General features: G+C 54.0%; 2 protein-coding genes across 2 annotated transcripts; one reads left to right on the plus strand and one right to left on the minus strand.

The window, feature by feature from the left end:
* Positions 1-2,359: 2,359 nt before the first annotated feature.
* Positions 2,360-5,863, minus strand: Ush1g (USH1 protein network component sans). Its single transcript, XM_090351649.1, has 2 exons — positions 5,700-5,863; positions 2,360-3,584 (listed from the first exon to the last, which is right to left on the minus strand). Exons 1-2 carry the CDS (start codon positions 5,861-5,863, stop codon positions 2,360-2,362), a joined length of 1,389 nt encoding a protein of 462 aa, XP_090207775.1.
* Positions 4,670-18,241, plus strand: Otop2 (otopetrin 2). Its single transcript, XM_090351650.1, has 8 exons — positions 4,670-4,757; positions 6,812-6,988; positions 7,999-8,345; positions 9,456-9,592; positions 10,716-10,774; positions 11,178-11,336; positions 12,902-13,763; positions 17,681-18,241. The coding sequence occupies exons 3-8, from the start codon at positions 8,033-8,035 to the stop codon at positions 17,849-17,851; spliced, it is 1,701 nt and encodes a 566-aa protein (XP_090207776.1). The 5' UTR covers positions 4,670-4,757; positions 6,812-6,988; positions 7,999-8,032; the 3' UTR covers positions 17,852-18,241.
* Positions 18,242-20,195: the final 1,954 nt, after the last annotated feature.

Consider the following 20,195-nt stretch of genomic DNA (forward strand, 5'->3'; position numbering starts at 1 on the left):
TCTTGCATTCCTCTAACGCGGCTTTCCCCACACTTGCCCTGGTCCCTTACTGTGCCCAGTCTTTGACTCCTCTAGACCTGGGAGACTGTGACACAATTGGCAGATGCCATTCTCTAGCCAGCTGTGCCAGCAGGCCTAAAGACCTTAATACTGCTGCCTGCTGTTCTAGCACCTTGTATCCAGTGACCTTGGAAGGCTGGAAAAGGACAAGATGGGCTCTAACCCAGGGTGAACTGAGAAGGGTGCCAGCCTACCACCCCAGCCCACTCTCCAGCCCCTGTGAGTAAAGGAGAGGGAGATGGCATTGTGTGAGGGATATGGTAGGAACTAAGAGGCAGGGCATTTGGCTGAAGAGTCTGGCTAAGGAATCACCCCACCCAGGTGGTGTACAGAAAAGCAGGGGGTGGGGCCCAAACTCTTCCCTTCACACAGAGTAGGAAGCAAACAAATGTCCAGCCTAAGAGAGAAAACAGGACCCTCGGAGGAGGGATGAGGAGAAGCAGGGGAGACAATACACCTGCACCAAGTCATGTCTCCCTCTTAACTCCATCCTGATCCAGCTCCAATGTTGTCTAGTCTCCAGGACCAAGTGGTCCCTGCCCACCTTCTGGGGCTGGCGTGGTACTTCAGGGCTCCCGAATGGAGATGACTCAGGGCTGCAGAATGCTGGAGGTCCAGGTGTTCCGGATACTCCGTTGCCCCTGTGGGTGCCACAGGGGTCCTGGTGCCTGGAGAAGGAGGGGCTGCAGGGCTGGCGACTGTGAGAATCTCATGGCCCCTCGGAGGGTTGTGGCAACTTGCAATTCATTTTGGTCTGAGGAGTGAAAGCCCTGTTATCTGTGGAAGAGCAGACAGAAACCAACCTTATATGGCCTTATGCTGCCAAAGACGTCAGGTGTGTGTGTGTGTGTGTGTGTGTGTGTGTGTGTGTGTGTGTGTGTGTACAGGTACACACATGTGTGCCAGTGCTGGGACTTGAATTCAGAGCCCAGAGCATTGTTTCTCTCTCAGCTGTTTTGCTTAAGGCTGGCACTCTGCCACTGGACCCCCACTTTCTGCTGGTTAAGGGAAGATAAGAGTTGCATGGACTTTTCTGCCCAAGATGGATTTGCACCATAATCCTCAGATCTCAGCCTCCTCAGTAGCTAGGATTACAGGTGTGAGCCACTGGGACCTGGCCTGTGATGGCTATTTGAAGGCAGCTCTGCCTATAGAGCGGCTGTTGGCCCCATTGGAGGCTTTTGCTCACACTCCTAGCTGCAGGGCTGGGGGAAAGCAGGTAAGAGCATCTGCTTAGACAGTATGGAGATCTTCTGGGTGACATATCCTCCATCCCATGGGATTCAAATAGTGCTCAAGCCCTAGAGCCACATAGACCAGCTCTGAACAGAGCAGCTGCAGGGCATGTGGTGAGCTGTTATTGAACCTGTGACCCACCACTTGATCATCTTTCACCCAGGGTGGTATAGTGCAAGATTCATAAGAGCCCTTACTGAAGGGAACAGCCCTGAAAGGTGACAAGCATCCTTGCTGTGATTCCTATGACCACAGAATTTCATTAGCACTAATATGCCCATTGTGCCACATGTTGATATCTCCCGCATTAAGATGCCTTGCACATGAGCTAAGACAGCCTCCAGAAGCGGGAACCAGTGGCTTATGCCTACCTACTTAGGAAACAGAGATCTGAGGATCAAAGTTCGAAGCTAGCCCAGACAGAAATGTCTGTGAGAGTCCTTACCTCTGATCAGCAAAAAAGTCAGAAGTAGAAATGTGGCTCAAGTAGTAGAGTACCAGGCTTGAGAGATAGGAAGGAAGGAAGGAAGGAAAGAGGGTAGGAAGAAAGGAAGGAAGGAAAAAGCCATGTGAAAGTTAGAGGCCCTGAGTTGTGGCACATGCACACACACATACACACACACATCTCAAAAAGGACAGCTTCCAGTCATTAAACTGGCAGCTTCTTTATCTGAGTCCATGATAAATGTAATAAAGAGTGGAGCTTCTTGTAATTAATAGTGGCAGCTTAGCTTTTGCAAAATATTGTGTTGCTATGTGCCAAGGGCTCATGCCTGTGATCCTAGCTACTCTGCTGATTGTGGTTTCGAGGCAGGGGCAGGAAAGTCTGTGAGACTCTTATCTCCAATCAACCACAAAAAGCTGGAGGAGGAGGTACAGCTCAAGTGGTAGAGCACCACCCTTGAGAGGGAAGGAAAAGAAAAAGCTTAGGGATAATGCCTAGGCCTCGAGTTTACGCCATCCACACACACATACCATGGTATTAGCCCCCTCCCAGTCCCGAAAAGTCAGATCCCCCTCCTCCAGGGAAACCTCCACACGTTTCCCCACCCTACCCTGGCACTCACAGTTCTGTGTCCTCCAGGGCGGCCGGGCGCTCCAGCGCCTGCCTCCTCCTGCGTACAGCCCCCATGATCTTCTTCCGGGGCCCCAAGGGGACGCTGATGCTGCGAAGGTCCAGGTCGGAACACAGCATCAGCGCCTCCAGGTCAATCTTCTCCTGCCGCAGGAGTGGGGTGAAGTCCTCCATGTGCAGGGAGGCCAGGAAGGTCTCGAGTGGGCTGGTCTCGGGCTCCAGGTCTTCGTCCAGCCCCAAGTCCAGCTCGTCCCAGGGCAGCTCGTCCCCGCAGCTGCGGTCCTGCAGGCTATTGGCACTGCCCAGGCTGTCGTCGTCTAGGCTGGGTGAGCTCCGCAGCCGACCCCGCAGCGTGCCCGCCCCATCCAGGCCTCCATCCTCCCGGCCCAGCCCGTGCAGCCCGCTGCTCATGTAGTTCCTGCGGAATACCATGGTGCCCAGACCCGGGCGGGTAAACAGAGAGTCGTGGCCTGAGTCGGTGCTGACCTCCGAGTGGGCAGGCTCGGGCGCCAGCGTGGCACGGGAGACGCTGTCCTCATCCGAGAGGAACATGTCCCGGAGCGGGGCGCGGCCCCCCCACTCCTTGGCGTTGGCGTAGGGGCCCTGGCGCACGAACATCACGTCGCTGCCCAGCTGCACCCCGGAGAGGGAGCGGACGCTTTTGCGACCGTCCTCGGAGACCTTGAAGGTGCCCTCGCCGCCCTGCTTGCGCCGCTCCAGCTTCTTCTGGATCTTGGTCTTGCCCTTGGCGGTGCCGTGCAGCGTGGCCTGCGAGTAGGGCAGCTGGCTGCCCAGGGTCAGATGCTGCACCCGGCGGCTCAGCGTGCTGGACGTGAGGCTGGAGAAGCTGAGCGCGTCCGAGCGCTCGGCCAGCTCGCGCCGGTAGCGCCGCTCCATGCGCTCGTGGTGCTTGCGCTGCAGCTTGGCGCACTCGCGGATGCGCCGCTCCGCCTCTCGGAAGGCCTTGTCCTTCAGTTTGCCCACCAGCTTGGGGCTGAGGCTGCTCTGCTTGGCCGCGATGGAGTCCAGGTAGCGCACGCACTCCATGTGGCCCTTCATGGCCGCCATGTCCAGAGGCGTGTGGTAGTCATTGTCCAGGCACCAGATGTTGGCCCCGAAGGACACCAGGAAGGACAGGCAGTGCAGGTGGCCATTGGAAGCTGCCAGGTGCAGGGGGGTGTTGCCCCAGATGTCACACTTGTCCGGATCGCCCCTGCGGGGACCACAAAACACGTGGAGAACCGCGATTAGCCGGGGAGGGGGACCGTTCTGGCTGGAGATGGAAGGAAGGTGGAAGGGGGGGGAACTGGAGCAAGGGAAGGAGGACCCCCAACTTCCCTGAGCCTCCCCCCATAAGCAAGGCATCCCCTAAAGAACCCATGGGACTGAGACCTCCCCTCTGACTCCCGGGAGACACCAAGCGGAACCGCTGGGAGGAAGGCCAAGGAATGTGGCCCCGCCTACCGTGGGTGTGGCCACGCGGGAGGCGGGGCCTGGGCGGGGCCTTCCCCAAGGGAGCTGAGGGCTGGGAATCTAAGGGGATAAATATTTGATGCTCAGAGAGAAAGAAGTGAATTATTCATGGGGCCCAGCGAGGAACTGGCCCAGAGAGGTGGTGGGCCAGGGCCGAGTCTGGGTCTCTGGGCAGGTGTGATGGTGAGCGTGGCCATGTGTTCTAGGGTGGCTGTGAAAGGGGAGGAGGGGGGTGGTGTGCACTGGGCCCGAGCCTGGGTGAGTGTATGAGAATGTGAGTGCTTGCTGACAGTGGACACGGCCAAGTCTGCAGGGAGCAGGGCCAGACCTGGCAAAGCCAGTGTTAGAGCAGGTGTTGGGTCTTGGCCTGGGCCAGGAGGGGACTGAAGGGGCAGCCAGGACTAAAGAGGAGGAGGAGGGTTGGCAGCCTAACCACCTTGCTCCAGCAGAAGCCATGTGAGGCTGGCGGCTTGGCTGGAGGAGTGCCAACAGCACCCCCTCCCATCCTATACTCTCCATACCAGGCTCTATCCGTGGGTCCTCCCCCCTGGGCAGCCTCTGCCACCTTCTGGGTACCTAGCACTGGGCTCTTATCCCACACTAATGAGAGCATGAGGCCACCACAGACTTTGGGATGAATCACTCCCTTGTCTCGGCATTTCTCCTCACTCCCCCCTGCCCCGCTGTCCCTGTGATTGCCAAGTTCTCAGGAGAGTGTACACACAGACCCACACCCACTGAGCACCATCCTCATCTCCACAGGACTTGGGGCACCTAGGAAGAGCCCTCTTCCCCTCCAGACTCCCATGAGTCTCTCTGATGAAGAGGTAGGCAACCAGCCACAGTGTCGGGCCTTCTTGGAACAAGGAGCTAGCAGTTGACTGCTCTGACTGCCCAAGGAGTAGTCACAGAGGTAGAGTCGGGGGGGGGGTGTCTTACACACACACACACACACACACACACACACACACCACGCAGACTCAGGCCACAGCCCTGCCCCTTTTCTCTCTGGGACCTGAGACATTTATATGAACCCTCCTAAGACATCTCTTCCTCAACTTTTCCTATCCAGGTTAACATGGGTGGCCAGGGCACTTATTTACACTGGTGTGTGTATGGGGGGGTAGGATCCAGTACTGTGACTTAGTCCTTTAACTACTTGGCTGGCCCTGGACTTGCATCCCTCAGTTGCTGCTACCTCCAGTCACCAAAGTTAGCTAGACTCTGGGGCCTGACTTTCCAGCAGGATGACTCCAGAGAGAGGATGGGGGACAGAAGCCCCTTAGCACATCACAGTCCCCCAGTGCAAAGCTGGGTCCTGCTGTGGGGGATGGCCACTGGGAGAGTTAATGGAGTAGATAGAGCAGTGGCATTTGGTACTGGGGACAGCACCCATAAATCCTGGACATAAGAATGGAGGGGGGTAGTGAGACTCAGCTTGTGGGGGGCTTGGGTGCTGGCTATGAAAGACCTGTGGTTCCTTGGTTGAGGAGTGAGCAGCCAGGACCCCCTCCTCCCTAGGCCTCACTTGGGGGCTCTCTGAGACTTTCCCACCTTCTCTCTGGTTCCCACCTAGCCCTTCACTCTTTTTCCCTAGTGCCCTCCCCAGAAGACTCCTCCCACCCTGGTCTCCCACCCTGCACAACCATGGACTCCCCCATCCCAGTTCCTCTCCTCCCAGCCCCACACCCAGGGCACCAATGTCACAGCCTCTGCTGTACCTCCCTCATGCCTGCCTGGCTTCCAGGTCCCCGCTTGGGACAGGAGAAGGGTCCAGCTCAGAGGAGGGGTAAATGTGCCATGGAGTCCTAGGATACCGGGATACCCCCTCCCCTTCCCACCCCAGCAAACTCACCCACGGCTCACGATGAGGCGCAAGGACTCCAGGTTGCCATGGTACGCAGCCCAGAGGGTGGGGGTCATGCCATCCTCGTCGGGGGCATTTAGCTCCTTCCTGGTGGCCTCCTTGAGGAGCTCTAGGTAGCCATCCCGAGCCGCCCGGTGGTACTGGTCGTTCATGGCGCCTGACTTACAGGGTGGGGAGGGGCCACAGGGAAATGCCCCCCGAGGGGGAGGGCAGCAGGGTTAGGGCTGAGGCATGGGCTTAGGGGAGGGGGCCCGGCGCGGGCCAGGGCCGCCAGCCCCTGCGGCCGCCGCAGATGGAGGGTGCGGAGCGCCAGAGCCGCGGCTGGTTGGCTGGTCCTTACCAGGACATTTGAGCTGGGGATGGGGGGGGGGGAGGACTTCCCGGGGCGCAGGGAGCCGCCCCCGGGCTTCCCCTGGGTCCTAAATGCCCCTCCTCTCCGTGCACTGAGCCGACCCAGGTGACATCCAGAAGTGCCCCAGCGCCCCTCACCTCCGAGGCCCAGCTCGGGGACAGTTTGGGGTGTCCCCGGCTCACTAGCGCTCCCGCGCTGTGCATCCCGCTTTCTCCACCCGCCAGCTGTTGGGCCAAAGGCTGAGAAGGATGACTGATGGAGGTGGGGGTCCGGAGAGGCGTGAAGACCGCTCTGGAGCTCCGTGTGGAGGAGCTCCGCGCTGGGCAGGGCGCGCTAGAGGGCCGGGCGCTGCGCGTGGGAACTTCGCGTCCTAGAAGAGCGGCGAGGGGCGGGCAGGGAGGGAGGTAGAGGGAACTTCCATCGCCCTGAGGGCAGGTGGGGGGAAAGGGGAACCGGTGGCCTGATCCGGCCTGATCCAGCTGGGATCAAAGGTGGAGTGGGAAACGAGGCGGGGGAGGGGGGAGAGCTGTCTCTTGGGCATCAGCTGGGGGAGGGGTGCACAGTCCGGGCGCGCCAGGGCGCGGTGGGCGCACCGGGGCGCGGTGGGCGCGGGGAGCCGGATGCCCTCTGGGTGTCGCAGGGCAGGAGGGGAGGTAACGAGGCAGGGTGTGTGGGGGGTGAAGCGTTCTTAATAGGTAAATATAAATCTTTCCTTATCTGGCTTTCACGCTCTCTTCCCGAAATTCAGCTCGGAGAAAAGATGGATCATGTGAGCGGGACTGAGAGGTTTATGGAGCCCGGCTCTTGCAGCTGTAAATCATCCTGCCCCCTGGGGTATAAAGCACCCGTCCAGCCTGGAGTAGGAGAGAGGAGACGCTCTCCACCGCCTGACCCCCAACTCCAAGCCGGTGTCCTGCCCAGCCAGGTACCTGCCTCCCGACACCGAGGTGTCAGATTTGGGAAGTGGGACTCTAAAGAAGGACGGGGTCAGCCTATGTCTTCCTAGAGCAGGGGAGATGTAGGCTTTCCTTCCTCCTCCTCCTCCTCCTCCTCCTCTCTTTCATTCTCTCTCCTCCTCTTCCTCCTCTTCTTTTCTTCTTCCTCCTCCTCTTCTTCTTTCCTCTTCTCTTTCCTCCTCCTCTTCCTCTTCCCCTTCCCGTTGCCATTTCCATTCTCCTCCTCCTCCTCCTCCTCTTCTTCTCTCTTCCCTTCTTCTCCCCTTTCTCCTCCTCCTCCTCCTCTTCTTCTTCTCTCTTCCCTTCTCCCCTTTCTCCTCCTCCTCCTCCTCTTCTTCTTCTCTCTTCTCTTCTCTCTCCTCTTCCCCTTCCTCCTCCTCCTCCTCTTCTTCTTCCTCCTCCTCCTCCCCTTCCCATTTCCATTCCCCTCCTCCTCCTCCTCCTCCTTCTCTCTTTTATTCTCTCTCCTCCTCTTCCTCCTCTTCTTTTCTTCCTCCTCCTCCTCTTCTTCTTTCCTCTTCTCTCTCCTCCTCCTCTTCCTCTTCCCCTTCCTGTTGCCATTTCCATCCTCCTCCTCTTCTTCTCTCTTCCCTTCTTCTCTCTTCTTCTCCCCTTCCTCCTCTTCCCCTTCCTCCTCCTCCTCCTCTTCTTCTCTCTTCCCTTCTCTCTCCTCCTCCCCTTCCTCCTCCTCCTCTTCTTCTTCCTCCTCTTCCTCCTCCCCTTCCCATTTCCATTTCCCTCCTTCTTCTCCTCCTTGTCCTCCTCTTTTTCTTCCTCCTCTTCCTTATTTTCCTCCTCCTCCTTTCTCGTTCCTCCTTTCTTTGTCTTCATCCTCTCCCTCCTCCTCCTTCCCCAGCACCCCCTCCAGCCCCCATTCTCCAGTCAGGAACTCCTCGGGTCCCCACATTCAAGGATAAGAAGAAGAACGAATGAGAGCCCTCGAGACTGACCTGCAGTCCTGCCCGCTCTTCCCCTGCAGTAAGGCCCCCTGACCGCCTCCATTCGTTCCCACCATGTCAGAGGAGCTGGCCCGAGGCCCCAAAGAGAGCCCAGCGGCCCCACAGAGGGGCCCCCGAGAGGTGTGGAAGAAGGGCGGCCGGCTGCTGTCGGTGCTGCTGGCGGTGAACGTGCTCCTGCTGGCCTGCACCCTCATCACCGGCGGCGCCTTCAACAAGGTGGCGGTGTACGACACGGACGTCTTCGCTCTGCTCACCGCCATGATGCTGCTGGCGGTGCTCTGGATCCTTTTCTACCTCCTGCGCAGCGCGCGCTGCCCAGACGCGGTGCCCTACCTGGACGCCCATGCCGGCCCCATCTGGCTCCGAGGTGCAGGGAGGAGGGGGCAGAAGTGGGGTGGGCATGGCGCGAAGCTGCAGGCTGGGGCTCTTGAGGTCCTGCAGAATGGTGTTGGGCTGGAGAGCTGAGAATGAGTGCGTCCACTGAGGTGGGATGGGATCGAGGAAAGGGCAAGGGACTTAAGCCTGGCATTTGGAGGGCTAGCATGAGCCTCTGAGTGCTAAGCTTCTAAGGACTGGGGAACCCTCTGATGGGGAGCAGGACAGACAACATCACCTCGGAACAGATCCTATCTAGAACCCTGTGTCTTGTCCATGCACCTCTAAGGAAGTAGACATAAAACCACCATCCATCCACCCACCCCAGTAACACTTGCCACTTAACATCTAGCCCTTAATTTTTTTTATCCACTCCATTCCCCTATTCATCCATCCATCCATCTTCCCAACCTCCCCATCCATCTTCCACCTATTTGTTCATGCATTCATTCATCCATCCATCTTTCAGTCCATCCATTGGCCCATTCATATACCCATCCATCCATTCATCTACTCTCCCACCCTCCCATCTATTCATCCCTCTTCCCAGCCCATCTGCCATTTATCTAGCCATCCATTCACTCATCCATCCATCTTTCAGTCTACCTATTGGCCCATTTATATGTTCACCCATCCCTTCATCCATTCTCCCACCTACCCAACCGTCCACCTTCCCAGCCTATCTGCCCATCTGTTTATCCATCCATTCACTTATCCATCCATCTACCCCTTCATCTTTCAATCTATCCATTGACCCATTTACATGTTCACACATTCATTTATCCATCCACTCATCCATCCATTCAACCATCTATCCATCCCCTCAGCCCATCCATTCATCTATCCATTCATGCATTCATCCTTCTATCTACCCATTCATCTTTCACTCCACCCATCGGGCCCATTTGTGTCCATCCATCCATTCATCTACCCTCCCGTCCTCCCAATTCATCCATTCATCCACCCAGCTAGCTTACCATTCACTACAGCCACCCAGTCAGCCCCCCCCCCCCACACACACATCCTGAGGGTCTGTCCTCTGCTCAGCTTCCTCTCTGAAACATGGCTATCACCCTGCTGATCCCCCCCACCCAATCCCCAGGCGGACTGGTCCTGTTTGGAATCTGCACTCTCGTCATGGACGTCTTCAAGACTGGCTACTACTCCAGTTTCTTTGAGTGCCAGTCAGCCATCAAGATCCTGCACCCCATCATCCAGGCTGTGTTTGTCATTGTCCAGGTGGGTTGGGAGGCATGTCCTTGAGTGTGATGGAAAAGAGCCATGACTTGCCTGGCAAGGAATCAGGAGACTGGAATCGTCACCTCCTTCCACCCTGAGCCATTAAGTAAATGGGATAGGACAGAGGTGAAAATCATGAGTCCATAAACATGGAAGCACTGAGTAATTAAGTCATATCTAAATGTGAGCTCCGGCCTAGAGGCACCTCGACTTTATTTCAAACCAAGCAGTGCCAGTAGTCAACACTTAGGAGGTGTGAGTTGTGATACCAGCCCCTGCCTCTGGAACCTGACATGCCCTCCGTGGGTCCCCAGAGGACATCAGTCTTAGACCAGGGTCATGCTATGGCTGTGACCTGTTTGTTTAGGAGACAGGGTAGCTGATAACTAGGATTTTTCAATCAGGTTCCATGTTTTTGTGTTTGTGCCAGTTGGTCCTGGGGCTTGAACTCAATCCTGGACTCTGTCCCTGAACTTTTGTACTCAAAGCTTGATTTTATTACTTGAGCCATGGCTCCACTTCTGGCTTTTGGTAGTCAATTGGAGATAAGAGTTCCCTGCACTTTCCTGCTCAGGCTGGCTTTGAACCTTGATCCTTAGGTCTCAGTCTCCAGAGAAGTTAGTATTACAGGCATGAGCCACCATTCCCTGGCCTTACCAGAGAGTTTCACAAGTGACATTTTGCCACCTTTAAGGAATAGAGAACCACTTGTTTTGGCAGTGGTGGTGATCCTGGGGCTTGAACGAAGGGCCTGGGTGCTATCCCTGAGCTTTAATTGCTTAAGGCTAGTGCTCAACCACTTGAGCCATAGTGCCACTTCTAGTTTCTTGATAGTAATTGGAGATAAGAGCTCACAAACTTTCCTGCCTGGACTGGCTTTGAACCATGATCTTCAGATCTCAACCTCCTCAGTAGCTAGGATTACAAATGTGAGCTACTAGTACCTGGCTTGAGAACCACTTCTTTTGTACAAACTGTACTATTATGGAAAACGTTCCCTGTCTCCTTTTGTAAAGTTAAAACAAACCAGATCAATTAGTATAAGGGCTCCACAGGTAGACCAAATATGAATTAGGAATCTAGCCCCCCTCAGGATAATGACTCTTCCTCTCTCTCAATATAGACTTACTTTCTCTGGGTCTCTGCTAAAGACTGCATTCACATCCACCTGGACCTGACACGGTGAGACCCAGAGCCCAATATCTGAAGCCACAGGGTTCTTCCAAGGCGGAGAGCTGTCCAGCTTAGGTGTAGCTCCTCTGTCTGCTCCCCAGATTGGGTCTCAGCCAAGCCTCCTCCTTACCCCTACCCCCACATCCCCCCTACTGCTTCCATTTTGTCAATGTGATGTCCAGTCCCCAGTGGCCTCCCTTCCCAGGGAGGGATTGGTGGGAGCTGAGCCTCTGGAAATACCTGGAATCTCTGTGTGATGGCATCCCCATACAGCTGAGCTTTTCTCTTCTCTATGAACAGACCTTTTGCATTCCCCTCTGTCTCTCGGGAGAGCTCCCTAAAGCCCTGTCCTACCAGGGACACAGGAGGAGCCAAAGCTTCCTGCGTATCTGGTCTCCCATCCCCCTAACAGGTGTGGGCTCATGTTCACCCTCACAACCAACCTGGCCATCTGGATGGCGGCCGTGGTGGATGAATCCGTGCACCAGGCTCACTCCTACAGCAGTGCTCACAGCAACGCCAGCCACACCCGCCTCACCTCTGACTGTGAGTTCCTCCTCCACCGTGACCTGTCGCTGCCTGGCCTTGGGTGGGCCTTGGTGCATTTATAGTCAGTCAGCCATGCCCTCACAAAGGTATGGAGGCAAAGGCAGAAACCAGGGGCCCTCCTCCCACTCCAGCGCTGCCCCACACATATGCATAGACATGACAAGGAGCAAGAGGGCAGATCTTCTTAGCCTGTGCTCTACCATGGAGCTCTCCGTGCCACCAGAGAGGGTCCCAGGCCCCTAGAAGAAAAGGGAAGGCCGATCTGATCTGGACCAATTGAGAAAATGAGGTAGAATGGAACTTGGGGTCACACAGGACAGCCTGGGAAAGAGAAATGACAAATAGTCAATCCATCATGGAGATAGCAGTGATGACTTACCAACCTAAGTCGCACCCAGTGCTAAGGTTATGGAACACCCTGTCTAACCTTCACAATTTCCCTTGGCAATAGATACTATTAAGATTCCAGGGGCCTGGAGTTTGGCCTAGTAGTAGAGTATTTGCCTAGCATACATAAAGACCCAGGTTTGATTCCTCGATACCACATACATAGGAAAAAGCCAGAAGTGGTGCTGTGGCTGAGGTGGTAGAGCTCTAGCCTTGGGAGAGCCCAAAGACAATGCTCAAGCCCTGAGTTCAAGCCCCAAGATTGGGGGGAAAAAAAGATTCCATTTTAGCTGTGCATGGTGATTTATGCCTGTAATCCTAGCTACTCAGGCTGAGACCTAGGGATCACAGTTCAAAGTCATCCTATGCAAAAAAGTCCATGAGATTTATCTCCAATTAACCAGCAAAAGCAAAAGTGGGGGTGTGGCTCAAGAGCACCAGTTTTGAGTGGAAAAGCTAAGCAAGAACACGAAGCCCCCCCTGAGTTCAAATCCTGAAGTTCCTGTTTTACAGATGCAGAAACTAGGCATGGCATGGTTGTGAAGTAGCTTGCCCAAGGCCTGAAATGCACGCACTAGTGTCCACTGCTTTTCATCAATGTGCTATGTGAAGGAAGACAGGGCCCACAGTCTCCTGGTCCTGTTTTGTGGGTTTCCCTGGGAATCCCCTACAGCCATTGCCCAGATACTAAGACCCTGACATACTCCCTGCCACATGGGAGGGTCTAGGGGCAGAAAGCATGCCTCCAGCCCCCAACAGAACTGATGCCTAGATGATGCAGAGGGTGAAGAAAACCAATTCAGGGAAGTGGTTTTGCCTGTCTCAGGGATCCAGGATCCAGGATCCTGCTGGAAGGGGTTGAAGAGCTAGAATGAGGGAAGTAGACAGTTCTGTAGTTCAGCTTCGGGGGGTGGCAGGAGGAAGGAAGTACTATGTAGTTCCATCTAGCCTTGAACTTAAAACCCTGCTGCTTCATCCTCCCAAGCTCTGGGATTACAGGCCTACACCACTCCCTGACACCTAGTAGGTGCTCAGTATGTAACTGTGGAGTGAATGAACATGCTAAGGCCTCAGGGCTGCTATGGTGGTGATTGGCAGAAAGAACCCCCGTCCTTACCTACACAGGTGGGAATCTAGGATCAGAGGGAAGTCCAGCCCGCTCCCTCCCTCCTCTCTCCCCACAGCTGAGCGCACTGGGAGCACGGTTGGAGAAGACCCATGCTCTTGCGACACTGCCGTCTGCAAGATCTTCCAGCAGGGATACTTCTACCTGTACCCCTTCAACATCGAGTACAGCCTCTTCGCCTCCACCATGCTGTACGTCATGTGGAAGAATGTGGGCAGGCTGCTCACCTCCAGCCATGGCCACAGCCACACCCCATCCCGGGTGGACCTTTTCCGGGAGACCTTCTTTGCCGGCCCCATCCTGGGCCTGCTGCTGTTCGTGGTGGGCTTGGCAGTCTTTATCATCTATGAAGTTCAAGTGAGTGGAGAAGGGAGCCGCACCCAGGAGGCCCTGGTCACCTACTACAGCTTCAATATCGTCTGTCTGGGACTCATGACCTTGGTCAGTCTGAGCGGCTCGGTCATCTACCGTTTTGACCGCCGGGCTATGGACCAGCATAAGAACCCCACTCGCACCCTGGATGTGGGCCTGCTGATGGGTGCTGCCCTGGGCCAGTACGCCATCTCCTACTATTCCATCGTGGCTGTGGTGGTAGGCACACCCAGGGACCTGCTGGGTGGCCTCAACCTGGCCCATGCCCTGCTCATGATCGCCCAGCACACCTTCCAGAATGTGTTCATCATTGAGAGCCTCCACCGGGGCCCTCCGGGGGATGAGCCCCGGGAAACGCCCTCCAAGGAGCCCTGCCAAGGCCTCACCTTTGCCAACCTGGATGCCCTCCACACCTTGCCTACCTGCCCGCCTACCCCCAGGCTAGTCAGCCCTCATCTAGAAGGTCCTCAGGAAACAGTGGCCATCAGGTTGGCCCCCAGGGGCCACTGGAGACGCCGGTGCCTAAAAGACATTTCTCTGTTCCTCCTCCTCTGCAATGTGATCGTGAGTAGCTGGGGGGAGGGGGAGGAGAGGAAGGAGAAGGGGTGGGGGAAGGGATGCAGAGGAAAGCTAGTCCTGTGGGTTTGTTTTCCTCTCTCTGTCTTTCCCCCAGCTCACCCCCAAAATCGTATAGCTCCCTAGGATGGGCGCAGAATGAGAGAGGGTATCTCACACAGCACGCAATAACATCCCAGCCCTCTGGCATAGAGGCAGCAGGCAGAGCTTTCGGGGTCTCAGGGAAGGCTGGGTGGAGGTAAGAGGGAGCAGAGAGCTGATGTGAAGGGTGGGGGCCCTCACTCCCATGTGGGAGGTGTGACTGCTCCTGGAAACTTGTGACCTGCCTGCTTCTCAGAAAAATTGGAGCACCTTCAGGAAGTAATGGGAGAGCGGCAGCGTAAGTGTGAGCTAGGGTGGTCTGTCAGTGTGCAGTGTGGGGGCTGGCAGAAAGGGGGTGGGGATGCCGGCCGCGCCCTCCCGGGTGATTTGCTGAAGTCAACTACTAAAAGCAACAGGCTTCACCCAGTACAAATAAACTGGCTGGCTGGAAACATCCCAGGACAAAAACCAGCCTAATGAAGGTACGTTCCAATAGCAAGGCAAACCTAATGCAACTACAACCCTGCATAGAAATGCCCCTTACTATAAAAATGATCTATAATCCTAGCTTCTCAGGAGGCGGAGATCTGAGGATCATAGGATGAAGCCAGCCCAGGCATGAAAATCCATAAGACTCCTTTCTCCAATTAACCAGCAAAAAAAGCCAAAAGTACAAGCGTGGCTCAAGTGGCAGAGAGCTCACCTTGAACAAAATAGCTCAGGGACAGTGTCAGACCCAGAGTTCAAGCCCCATGACTAGCAAAGACACATGCGTGTGCACACACACACACACACACACACACACACACTTATCTTCAGTATAGGAACTTCTAGTATACAAACACACATGTGTGGGTACAGGCAGTCCTCTGTCTGTGGGTCCCTTGTCTCATGATTTAGCAAACCCTCAGATAACACTTGAGGGAAAAAAATTCATGGTTGGACTCTGGGAACCCTGTAATCCTAGCTAGATCAGAAGATTGTGGTTCAAAACCAAGAGAGCTGGAGATTCCGATCTCCAATTAACCATCAAAATGCTGGATTGGAGGCATTGCTCAAGTGGGGATAAGCCATGAGCAAGAAAACAAAATGAGAAGGCAAGTTCTGGAGTTCAAGCCCTGGTACTGGCACAAACAAAAAGTTATGCCAGGTACAGTGGCTCAGGTCCATAATCCTAGCTACTTAGGAGGCTAAGATGTGAGGATCATGGTTCAAAGCCAGCCCAGGCACTAAAGAACATGAGATTCTTATCTCCAATTAATCACTAAAAAAACAGGAAGTGGGGCTGTGGCTCAAGGAGTAGGGCAGTAGCCTTTAGCTGAAGAGCTCAGGGACAATGCCCAGGCCCAGGGTTCAAGCCCCATGATCCATCAAAAAGTTACATCTATACTGAACAGGCAAAGTTTTTCTATTGTCATCATTCCCTAAAGGATATAATGTAAGGCCAGGAATGGAGCCTAGTGGTAGAGTGCTTGCCTAGCATGCATGAAGCCTTGGGTTCAATTCCTTGGTACCAGATACACAGAAGAAAAAAAAAAAGTAAAAAAGCTGGAAGTGCTTCTGTGGCTCAAGTGATAGAGCGCTAACCTTGAGGAAAGCCCAAGGACAGTGCTCAGCCTCTGAGTTCAAGCCCCAGGACCAGCAAAAAAAAAAAAAAAATATATATATATATATATATATATACAGTAACAACTATATAGCATCTACATTGTATTACATATCTTGAATAGAGTGGTAAAGATAGGGTTTAAAGTAAAGGAGAGGATTATGATCAGCATCTGCAAGTGCAGTGCCATTTTTATGCAGAAGATTTGAGTATTCTTAGATGCTGATACGCATAGAGGGTTTTAGCACAAATACTCTGCATATACCAAGAGACGGTTGTGATATCCTAAATAGTAAAAACAAGCTCGTGAAAGTTGACCCAACAAAGAAGCAGAGCTTTTGGTTATACACCCCATTAGAAGGATATCCCTGATGTGAAAATGAACTAAATACAAGTATATCCTAGGGGCTGGGGTACAGCTAAGAGGTAGAATAAATGATGAGCTAACATTCCAGAAGTCCTGGATTTGATCCTCATCACGGAAATGTGTGTGTGTGTGTGTGTGAGTGTGCATGCGTGTGTGTGTTTGTGTGTGTGTGTGTGTTTGTGTGTGTGTGTGTGTGTGTGTTGGGAGTTTGGCCTAGTGGTACCCATTCCTCAGTACAACATACATAGAAAAAGTCAGAAGTGGTGGTGCTGTGGCTCAAGTGGTAGAGCTCTATCTTGAGAAGGCCCAAGGCCAGTGTTTAGGCCCTGAGCTCAAGCCCCAGGACCAGCACATACACACACACACACACACACACACACACACACACACACACACACACACACTTTATATATATATACACACACACATATATATGAGTATATCCCACTAGAAAACAATATCCACAGAGTGAATTCTATCCTTGTGAAATTCTACCTACAGGAAATACATCAACAGCCCCAATTGAGATGTATTTTGAGTGAGGTCTCAGATAACTTCCTGTGCAGTGACCCCCCTGAGGGAGCCTTCCAGTGGTCAGTGTTATTTTAAAGAAAAAAAAATGTGATCAACCAATCTCCAACCCTACCAAGTAGAGACAATACAGTTTAAAACCTCATTATATCTCGTCCTGCTTTAGTGCCAGTCTACCCCCAACCCCCACCCAAGCCCTGGCTCCACCCAGACCTTCCTCCAAGCCTGGATTACAGGCTGAGAGCCACCTCCCTGGAGTCTATTCTTGTTCCAGGTACCTGAGCCTGAGTCATTTCTGACAGCACCATTTCACAGAACCAACAGGTTAGGGAGCTGCAATGCAACTGGAAAGGTTAATTGGCAAGGGTGAGAACAGCCTCTATTGAGGCCACTGGTCTTTGTCTCACAGCCCGCATCCTAATCACCCAGGATGGATGCAACCATGTTTCTGCTTCATCTTCCTCCCAGGTCTGGAAAGAGGGCAGAGAGGAAGCAAGAGGGTGGAGAAGCAGAGCTCAGAGGGCTGGAGGGGGCACCTTGGGCTATGCCTTGATCCCCCTTGCTGATTCATTCTGCCACCAGCATTCCCATGTGTTCATCTCTCCAACTGCAGACCCAGCTGTGTGTAGCAATTTCTATGTCATTTATTGAAACTTCCATGTCACAGACGTGTCTTGAAAGAGGGAAGGAAAGGGACAATAGGCAGAACCATTACCTAGAAGTAAAGAAGTCTCTCTCTCTCTCTCTCTCTCTCTCTCTCTCTCTCTCTCTCTCTCTCTCTCTCTCTCTCTCCTCTCCCTCTCCCTCTCCCTCTCCCTCTCCCTCTCCCTCTCCCTCTCTCTCCCTCCTTCCTTCCCTCCCTCCCTCTCTTCTTCTCTCCCCATCTCTCCCTCTCCCTATCTCTTTTGGTGATACTGGGGTTTGAACTCAAAGTCTCCAGCTTTCTAGGCTAGTGCTCTACCACTTGAGCCATATTTCCAGCCCTGCATTGTGCTGGTTATGTTTGGAGCTGAAGTCTAGTGAATTTTTCTGCCCTGGGCTCGCCTCAAACCAAGATCCTCCAGCTCTCAGCCTCCTGAGCAGCTAGAATTATAGGAGTGAGCCTGGGGCACCTGATGTCATGAGCAAGCAAGACTAACGGGGCACACTGCTGAGCTCCTGAGAAAGTGCCAGACACTTTACCATGACACCTAGTCTTCCTGTCCAACCAAACTAGAGGGCTCAGGGACCCCCTAGCCTGTCACAGCCCAGCAAAACCCTCAGGGATGACTCCCCGGTGCACTCTGGGATGCCTTGTGATGCACCCCTCTCTCCACACAGCTGTGGATCATGCCTGCTTTCGGGGCCCGCCCTCATTTCAGCAACACAGTGGAAGTGGACTTCTACGGCTACTCCCTCTGGGCAGCCATTGTCAACATCTGCCTGCCCTTCGGCATCTTCTACCGCATGCACGCCGTCTCTAGCCTGCTGGAGGTCTACGTGTTGTCCTGAAACCTGGGACAGAGACACGGAGGAGAGATGTCAAGTCCCTCTGGGAATGAAAATCCTGGCTGTCAGCCACAAAGCAACCTTATCCACCCACTTCTCACTGGCTCCAGAGTGGAATTTTTGCACAAGTTTATTTTTCCAGGATGTGTTTTTAAATCATGATAAGGACTTATATATCCACCCCTGTATGACCCTGGGGCCTGGAGAGGCAGAGATCTCTCTCTCTCTCTCTCTCTCTCTCTCTCTCTCTCTCTCTCTCTCTCTCTCTCTCTCTCTCTCTCTCTCTCTCTCTAAGACTGAGTAGGAACTGTAAGTGCCAGCTCAAGCTCCATTGCTAATGCCAGCCTTGTGGCCTGGTAGTGCACTGTCCGGGGCTAAGAACTAATAAACCCACAATTCACGCACAACTGGTCCACTTTTTGTCTCAGCCGCCTTTCCCTTGGAGATGGTCACAGGAGAGAACTCTGCAGTCAGAGCTGGCAAAGACCAAGGTTTCCAGCCTCAAAGTTTTCAATGGGTGAGCTGGGTCTGAGCTGTAGATTACCTGGGTGGTGGAGAGGGGTGGGTAGAGTTTACAGGCTGCACCTTCCTCTTTTATTTATTTCCAGGAGACACCTATTTTTATGTGTCCCTTGACACAAGAAAAGTTTACAGGGAGTGACATAGTCCAACTTCCACATTTTACAAAGAAGGAAACAGTTTTAGAGAAGTGCCTTAGCCAAGGCCATAGAGAGCAAGACTTTCTACTAAGAATACTAATTTTTACTTTTTTTTTCAAGCAGTAGATTTTTTTTTTTGTCGTTGTTGTTAATATGATTTTGGATAGGTTTTTTGTTTGTTTTGGGTGTGTGTGTGTGTGTGTGTGTGTGTGTGTGTGTGTGTGTGTGTTGGTTCTCAAGGCCTAGGTGCTATTGCTGAGGGTTTTTTTTGCTCGAGGCCAGTGCTCCACTTCTGGATTTTTTGGTGTTTAATGGAGAAAAGAGTCCCATGAACTTTCTTACATGAGCTGTCTTAGGGCCCAGATACTCACATCTCAGACTCCTGAGTAGTAGAGTTGAAGCATAAGCCACTGGCGCCCAGCTTCCAGCACAGTATTTTTGCTAGTTATATTGGAAATGAAGGCCTTGTGAAGAACTCTCTCTCCCCCTCCACCCCCCCACCCCCATCCCCCGCACTCCCCCACCCCCCACCCCTCTGGCTGGCTTCAAACGGATTCCCTGGGATCTCAGCTTGAATAGCAAAGATTTCAGGTATAAGTCCTGGGTGCCCAGCTCTATTTAATATTTTCAAAATATTCAATGAATTGCTGGAACACTGGAACTCATTCCTCCTATTCAATGGTCCCCTTCTACCAGGGGCCATAAGCATATTTCCTCCCCCCAAATATTTCAGGAATATTCATAACGTAAATATAAACAGTTTAAGACGTTTAAGAGAGGTCTGAAAGAGTCAAATTGCCCCACCACTTCCCTTTTTCCCCCTGGGGGTCCCTTTGCCAAAGCCCTTCCAAGAAATACAGTGACTTAGGAGGGAGAGGGAGAGAGGGTCGTTTGGAAAGGAGACCAGAAGACAAGAAGTTGGGGAGACTTTTGTGGGAACAGACGTCATTTGGGGAGATAGACATGGCATGTGGAGGACAGGGGTCTCCAGAAGATGAGGACCTAGGTGGTGTGGAGCCCCAGGGGAAACTGAGGAAGGCCATCTGGTGGGGTCCCTTCCCCCCTTTAGTTCACGTTTGACTTCTGGTAAAAGTCTAACTTCCCGGTGTCTTAGTCTGATGCTAGATAGGGTACAGAGAAAGGCGACCCCAGACGTGGGAGCGGGAAGTGGCCCATTCCCAGCTCTGCCGCCGAAACACACACACCCTTCACCTCAAGGCCAAGGCCACGGCGCCCACCCCGCCCCGCCCACCAGCGGACCCTGCGCCCTGCGCCCGCCTCCCGCCCCGCCCGCCGGCCCAGCAGCCTCGCCATTGGCTGTCCCCGAGCCCCCGGCGGGGTAATTAACGAGGGATTAATGAGATGCCCAAAGTCAACAGAAAAATCGATGGTCCGTGGAGCCCGAGCGGCGGCTGCGCAGTCTCGCAGGGGCCGGGAGGGCGTCAGGGGCGTCGGTCCTGGGCGCAGAGCCTCACCTGGACAGCGGAGCGGAAGAGCGGCGCTGCGCTCAGCCCGCAGCCATGACTGCCCCAGCCGCAGGTAAGGCTCCCCGGAGCACGGGCAGAACTTGGCTGGGAGGCCCCCAACGCCGAGCGGGGTTCAGGTGCCAGGCGCTGCAGAGACTGGGGAGGGAGGGCAGGGTGATCCGGAGAGACCTTCGCCTTGGGACCCGAGGCTGGCCTCTGTGT

The sequence above is a fragment of the Megascapheus bottae genome, chromosome 17, assembly GCF_031878675.1.
Source record: "Megascapheus bottae isolate mThoBot1 chromosome 17, mThoBot2.hap1, whole genome shotgun sequence".
In the NCBI taxonomy this organism is placed as follows: domain Eukaryota; kingdom Metazoa; phylum Chordata; class Mammalia; order Rodentia; family Geomyidae; genus Megascapheus; species Megascapheus bottae.

Bases quoted from the DNA above. Each gene is read 5' to 3' on its own strand.
- Ush1g (XM_090351649.1), bottom strand. From the start codon at position 5,863: ATGAACGACCAGTACCACCGGGCGGCTCGGGATGGCTACCTAGAGCTC. The intron at 3,585-5,699 runs GTGAGTTTGCTG...TGGTCCCCGCAG, and splicing joins CGCCTCATCGTGAGCCGTGG to GGGCGATCCGGACAAGTGTG.
- Otop2 (XM_090351650.1), top strand. From the start codon at position 8,033: ATGTCAGAGGAGCTGGCCCGAGGCCCCAAAGAGAGCCCAGCGGCCCCA. The intron at 9,593-10,715 runs GTGGGTTGGGAG...CTCTCAATATAG, and splicing joins CTGTGTTTGTCATTGTCCAG to ACTTACTTTCTCTGGGTCTC. The intron at 11,337-12,901 runs GTCGCTGCCTGG...GCGCACTGGGAG, and splicing joins TTCCTCCTCCACCGTGACCT to CACGGTTGGAGAAGACCCAT.